Source organism: Priapulus caudatus, unplaced genomic scaffold, assembly GCF_000485595.1.
Source record: "Priapulus caudatus unplaced genomic scaffold, Priapulus_caudatus-5.0.1 Scaffold250, whole genome shotgun sequence".
NCBI lineage: Eukaryota > Metazoa > Priapulida > Priapulimorpha > Priapulimorphida > Priapulidae > Priapulus > Priapulus caudatus.
In genome coordinates this window covers 82,695-89,459 of record NW_014577311.1, presented here as the reverse complement: position 1 = coordinate 89,459, position 6,765 = coordinate 82,695, and the positions used below count along the sequence as shown (strand labels likewise).

At 53.4% G+C, this 6,765-nt stretch overlaps 2 protein-coding genes across 2 annotated transcripts in view; both read left to right on the top strand.

Moving 5' to 3' along the window:
* The window catches only part of LOC106808049 (general transcription factor 3C polypeptide 5-like), a 16,865-nt gene that overhangs the window by 8,974 nt on the left and 1,126 nt on the right, over window positions 1-6,765 (top strand). The gene's annotated exons all lie outside the window — the stretch shown is intronic.
* Window positions 6,681-6,765, top strand: part of LOC106808036 (general transcription factor 3C polypeptide 5-like) — a 1,245-nt gene continuing 1,160 nt past the window's right edge. Inside the window, exon 1 of the mRNA XM_014810585.1 lies at window positions 6,681-6,686. Within this exon, the coding sequence (XP_014666071.1) occupies window positions 6,681-6,686 (6 nt within the window). The remainder of the gene's footprint in view (window positions 6,687-6,765) is intronic.

Sequence of the window (6,765 nt, the reverse complement as noted above, 5' to 3'; positions counted from 1 at the left end):
GAGAGAGAGAGAGAGAGAGAGAGAGAGAGAGAGAGAGAGACTGACAGAAAGAGAGAGAGAGAGAGAGAGTGAGAGAGTCACGTAGAGGGAGAGGGTGAGCAGGAAGGCGAGAAAAGTAACAATATCAGAAGGAATATTTGCATCCATATGCCTGTGTGTGCCGTACGTACGTTTGTCTGCGCATGCGTGTGCACATATCCGTGTGCATTCCTCCGTCCTTCCGTCCCTAACTCATTTCTCTCCTTTTTCATTCCTCCTCCCGTCTCACTCCCTTCCCCTCAGTATTTTCCTCCCCCTCTCGCGGATAGTATAGCCCACGGCATCAGTTGCACGGTGCAGTTAGCCAGGCAAATGGCTGATTTTCAGCCTCAACTTTTTCACCCCCAAAGCACAAAATATGATTATACGGCTATAAGTTTTTACGTTCGAGCTCCACCACAGACACTCGCGGACGACGTCTGTAAAACATCAGGCACGAGAAAAACACCATTGCTAATGTTTAATACGATTTATTGATCATGAGTAGACACGATATTCCAAACAAATGTGAATTACACACACCGACGTGTGCGCGCGCGCCGCGTCACCTACACTTTAACCTGATCATCTGCGCTTGTTATATGTGTATTCAGCACTGATATGGTAACACCACCTCTCTTCCCAGTACGCGGGGAAGCATGTGTAGGAAATAAATAGAAGCACCTCCAAAAATGCAAACACGTGTAGTTGATACACGACTTCGTTTCTATGAACCGAGAACACATTTGCCTCCGCTCTCTTCAACTAAAATACGTTTTCACTATTGAACCGCGGCCATGTTCGGACGCACCAAAGGACATTGTTTTATTTCAACGAGGTAACACTAGCTGACAACAACCACTGCTGTTTACCGGTGAAAAAGACCCCGGCCTACATTGACGTCTGTATAATATATATATATATTTATATATTTTATGCTCGCAGACAGTTGATCAGACACCAGTATCACCTACATATCTCACCATACATATACATTTACAGCTACGTTATACGGTACTGCTAACTGACACCCGCCGTGTGCAAACAGATTGGTAATATGATTACTCTCCGCATTTTGACAAGATACTTGTTTATACAACTGGTAAATTCATCAGTGCACGTACCTACGCACGCACGCATGCGCGAGCGTGCGTGGAAGTGTGCGTACATATGCAGAGTTGCAGACACACAAACATACATGTATAAACCCGCACGCACGAACGCACGCACGCACGCAAATGAGATGACGCAATATTTATAAGAAATACGTAGTGTGTTATTATAAAGTCCATTTAGTATATGCCGCAAAATATTAAAATTACACGCATACAAATCACAGCCTAATCTATTGATATTCTAACAACAGAAGAAAAAACCTGGGAAAGGAAGTCGGATTAACTGTCATTTCGTAGTTCGGAGGAATAACACACTATTAAAAGAGAAGAATCAAGTCATAGTAAAGGGAAGGAAAGGTGTAGGGGCTCACAGCTAAAGAGGTGGATGAAGGAAAGATCATGGAAAGGCAGGTCAGGGAAAGAGAAGACTCCCAACAAGCCTGGGTGAGAAGAACGTGTGTGATAACAGGAGGAAATGCGACTACTCTATATTAAAGCCGTATTTTTCGCATACAGATATTTTCGCGAATTCAGACTTGACGAACAATTTCGCAAATGGTTAATTTCGCGGTCGGTGAATTATGAATTATTCGGTATTATTCGGTATGCATTATCCACGTGTTGTTATTTTCGCGGCCGGGGACGCGTTCGCGAAATTCGCGAAAATTAAACAACCGCAAAATATACAGTTTATACAGTATTCGATAACCGCTAGGTTCAATGAGCAGGGGGGTCCCAGCGCAAGGATATTGGATGTTTGGATTCACTTCATATGTCAGCTCTGAGGAACGGCAAGGCGCAAGTAAACACATAACACAAACACATAACGGCACGTTCTCTCACATCGTGTCTGTCCACCACTATTATTCCATCTTCAACGTCTCCGATGCATACAGGGCTCTATCATGCACAGGATGACGCAGGTAAATAACATATACAAAATACAGGATCTAACCGAATACGCGCTCTAATGGCGTCCTTCCTCTGAGTGTGTACTGGAGACAATATTATATACATAAAAATAACGCAACGTACAAGCGCCAGGGTGTGCACAGATCGCATGAGGTGCTAGCTCCGATTCACAAAGCTCTCACTCCTTCGTCAATCTCCGGCCGCGAATAACAAATCGCCACTGTTGATCGCTGAATCGCATCTCCGGAATGCCTCTTCGCAAGCGCCCCCTACTGGCAGTTCTGTTCGCGAGTAACCATCAAGAGATTCGCGTCGCCGTTGCTGATCACGCCTGCGGCGCCCCCTGGCTGCGGCGCCGCGTCGTCGTCGCCTGTATCGTCGACGTGGCCATTGCTCTCCTTCCACGTCTGCTCGTCCTCGCTCGTTGCCATGGCGACGGGCGTCTTCTGCGGTGCGGGCTTCATCACGCCGATGGCTTCCCAGAGATTGCGCTGAGCAGACGGCTGCAGAGGATGAGCATTGACGATCATAGACTGTGCGTTCAGAATCGCCGTCGATGGCTGAACAATGGTGGGTTGTGCATGAACAACGCTCGGCTGCGCATGAACAATGCTCGGCCGTGCGTGAACGATGGCCGGCTGCGCATGAACAATGCTCGGCCGTGCGTGAACGATGGCCGGCTGCGCATGAATAACTGTGGGTTGTGCGTGAACGACCGTAGGTTGACCATGAATGATGCTGGGTTGCGCGTGAACAACTGTGGGTTGTGAGTGAACGACCGTAGGTTGACCATGAATGATGCTGGGTTGTGCATGAACAACTGTGGGTTGTGAGTGAACGACCGTAGGTTGACCATGAATGATGCTGGGTTGTGCATGAACGACCGTAGGTTGACCATGAATGATGCTGGGTTGTGCATGAACAACTGTGGGTTGTGAGTGAACGACCGTAGGTTGACCATGGATCATGCTGGGTTGCGAGTGAACGATGGTGGGTTGCGAGTGAACGATGGTGGGTTGCGAGTGAACGATGGTGGGCTGGGCGTAGACGACGTTGGGCGGGGTGTTCAGTGCCATCCCCGTCGCCTGTCCCTGCAGCACAAGCGTCTGCGGCAACGCTGCAACGCCACCTGCCTGCGTGTACACCACCACCGTGCTGCCACCTGTCGAGATGACGGGCGCGCTCGCCGCTTGACCACCGTCTGGAATGTTTGCGTTAATCAAGTACTGCGTGCCGCCGACTGTCAGCAGCTGCTGGATGCACCCGCCAGGGGGCGCCACCGCCTGGACGAACTGCGTCTGCGGCGAAACGCCGGCGGCCGACACGACACGAACCAGCTTCTGGACACCAGGGGTCAGCACTGTTGCGGCGGGCATCGTGTGCGTGGCGACGGAGTACGCAGACGGCACGTTCTGTATCGAGGTAATCACTGTCTGGCTCGCCGCCTGCAGCGGCGGTGCACTAGGGGGCGCCACTACGCCGCTCGCCTCGCTCGTCGACTTGGCAGCCTGCAGCGCCCCCGAGTGGTTGTCCAGTACGGCCGACATGACGTACTGCAGGCTGAGTCGCTCCTGTTCCCCGGATGGTGCGTTGCTCGCCGGCGATGCTGCTGCCACCTGCTGGGCTGCACCGGCAGACTGCTCCGACTTGGCGACAGCGGGAGGGGGGGCGCCGGCGTCCTGCGGCTTCCGCGTCGCAATCTGGTGGCGGGTCTGATGAGACATCTTCCACGGGTTCGCGTTGTACACGATCGGGACGGCGCGCGCTCCCGTCGCCGCCCCCTGCTGGCCGTCGCGTGCCGCCGCCACTGCCGGCGCCCCCTGCTGGTGGTGGCTGCGGATGACATAGTGCTGCCCGTTGATCTCCAGCTTTGCTCCCTGCGGGAACGCCTTCAGGTTAAGCCCGTGCAGACTCGACGCGTCGATCTTACCCGACGGAGACTTGATGACGAACACCGGCTGCTGTGGCACGCTGGCGCCCCCTGGCGACGACGTCGCCGCGCTCCCCATCGTTGCCAGCAGCGTGCGGACGCCGCCCGGTGACTGGACGATGGTTGGCGGGGTGGCGGGCGGCCGCACGACGACCTGGACGAGCGGCCGCGGCGGCGCGGGGGGGTCTGCCGCGCGGCTGCGTACGGCGGGAAACGCTGCCGCAGCGGCGACGACGACAGCGTCATGGGCCGCGCCGCCACGCTGCCGGGCGCGCCACGCTCCGTGCGGATCGCCTCCAGCAGCACCCGCGCCGTCGCCGGCGATGCCTTCTCTCCCGTGGCCGTCGTCGTGGCGACGGCTCCGGACGCGAGCATCGCCTGCAGCTCGGCCGTCGGCAGCACCATCACCTGACCGCCGCGCGGGATCGCCAGCTTCCCGCCGAGCAGCGACGCCACCTGCTGCTGCATGCTAGATGGCGCCGGCTTCTTCGCAAGTTTCGCCGGCGCCGCGTCCTCATCCGTCTCGACGGCGCGAGAGCCGACGGGGTTTCCGCGTTCGTCGACGAGCAGGATCTTACTGCGGTAGGGCATCGCGGTCGCGGCGGCGGCGGCGGCGGTCTCGCTCTGCTGCATGTAGATCGGGCGGCGGTTGATCGGGTTGCGCTGGCTGTACGTGTGCTCGCCAAGGAAGCGTGTGCGGCTCCCCATGCCGCCGCCACCGCCGCTAGCGCCGACGTTGTCATCGTCGTCGTCGTCATCATCGTCATCGTCGTCGTAGTCATCGCTCGAATCCTGTGCGACCGAGGGAGAAAGCACGTTCAGATGTTTACGATTCAAAGCGTGCGGGGGAGAGAAATTCGTGACGGATTCGGGAATAACGGCTCGCATTTCTAGTCAGGATTTATACGAATTTATGCTCACCTTTACCACAACGCTTAATATTTACAACGCATACTCTAATTATCGGTTTTAATAATAGTTTTAATAATTAGTAATTAACCTAAAATCTGCCTCCAGCTGTTACCAGCTGGCTTACGAGCGTGACCTAACCCCCGTTAGCATGACAACGCACCTGTTCCATCTGCTTGGTGATGGCTGACAGGGTCTTCAGAGCGCGGCTCGTCGCCTGTCGCTGCGGCCTGATCGAGGCGCGAACGTTCACCTTACGGTCGTCCATCTGGAACTCGTCGTCGCTGTCACACTTCTCCGTCTCCTCCGGTAGGTGGCGCTTTGCGGCGCGGCGCACTACCACCTCGAGACTCTTCGCCATCCACGAGTAGTCTGCACGCAAGACGCACGCGGAAACGCATATAGGGAGAAGTCGAGTACACGGCAACGACGCACACCGGCAAAAACATCCACACATCACATACAATTGCACAATTGATAAATTATAACAAGATGATAATGTAGCAGATAATGTAAAGTACTGAATGATAAAGTACTGCATGTTAGTGTTACAGATAATAACATTATAGACATAATGTAATCGGCAATAGGCTGGACAACCAGATGAATGCCCATGGGATAAGACTGGGATGGAAGCAGGATAAGACTGGGATAGAAGCAGGATAGAACAGGGATAAGACTGGGATAGGACTGAGATAGGAGCAGGATAAGACTGGGATAGAAGCAGGATAGAACAGGGATAAGACTGGGATAGGACTGAGATAGGAGCAGGATAAGACTGGGATAGGACTGAGATAAAGTGGGATAGGAAGGAGATAGGACTGGGCTAGTAGCGGGATAAGACTGGGATAGGAGCAGGATAGGAGCAGGATAGCACCAAGATAGGAGCGGGAAAGATGGGAGCAGGATAAGACTGGGATAGAATCAGGATAGAACAGGGATAAGACTGGGATAGGATTGAGATAGGAGCAGGATAAGAATGGGATAGCACCAGGATAGGAGCAGGATAAGACTTGGATAGGACTGATATAAAAGTGGGATAGGAAGGAGATAGGACTGGGATAGGACTGGGATAAGACTGGGATAGGACTGAGATAGGAGCGGAATAAGAATGGGATAGCACCAGGATAGGAGCAGGATAGGACTGGGATAGGACTGAGATAAAAGTGGGATGGGAAGGAGATAGGACTGGAATAGGAGCGGGATAAGACTGGGATAGGAGCAAGATAGGACTGGGATAGGAGCAGGATAAGGACTGGGATAGAAGCAGGATAGAACAGGGATAAGACTGGGATAGGATTGAGATATGAGCAGGATAAGAATGGGATAGCACCAGGATAGGAACAGGATAGGACTGGGATAAGAAGGAGATAGGACAGGGCTAGGAGCGGGATAAGACTGGGATAGGAGCAGGATAGGACTGGGATAGGAGCAGGATAGGACTGGGATAGGAGCAGGATAGGACTGGGATAGGAGCAGGATAGGACTGGGATAGGAGCAGGATAGCATAGGTCCAACTTACCGCTGTCGGGGCCGTTGTACTGCCGACAGTTGTCGAAGATCAGTTGGAAGTCGTCGAGGAACTCTTGCTTGCTTGTGTAGTCCCTCGCCTCCATCTTCTCCTCAATCGCCATAAAATCCATCGGCTCCTGCCAACGCGAAAAAACAACTCTCAGCCGGCGCACTAAATCACTAAATCAGCAGTGGTGGCTGCACTAGTGCTGCCGTCACACGTTGTTATTTTCCCGAGCAACTTTGTTCATCTTCGTTACCTTGTCATGGGTCGAAATCCTAAGATGCCTGTATTTTAAGACTCGGGCCTGAGATTACTAATACTAGCAAGCCCGACAGGCCAGTAGAAAATCCACCCCCAGCATGCAT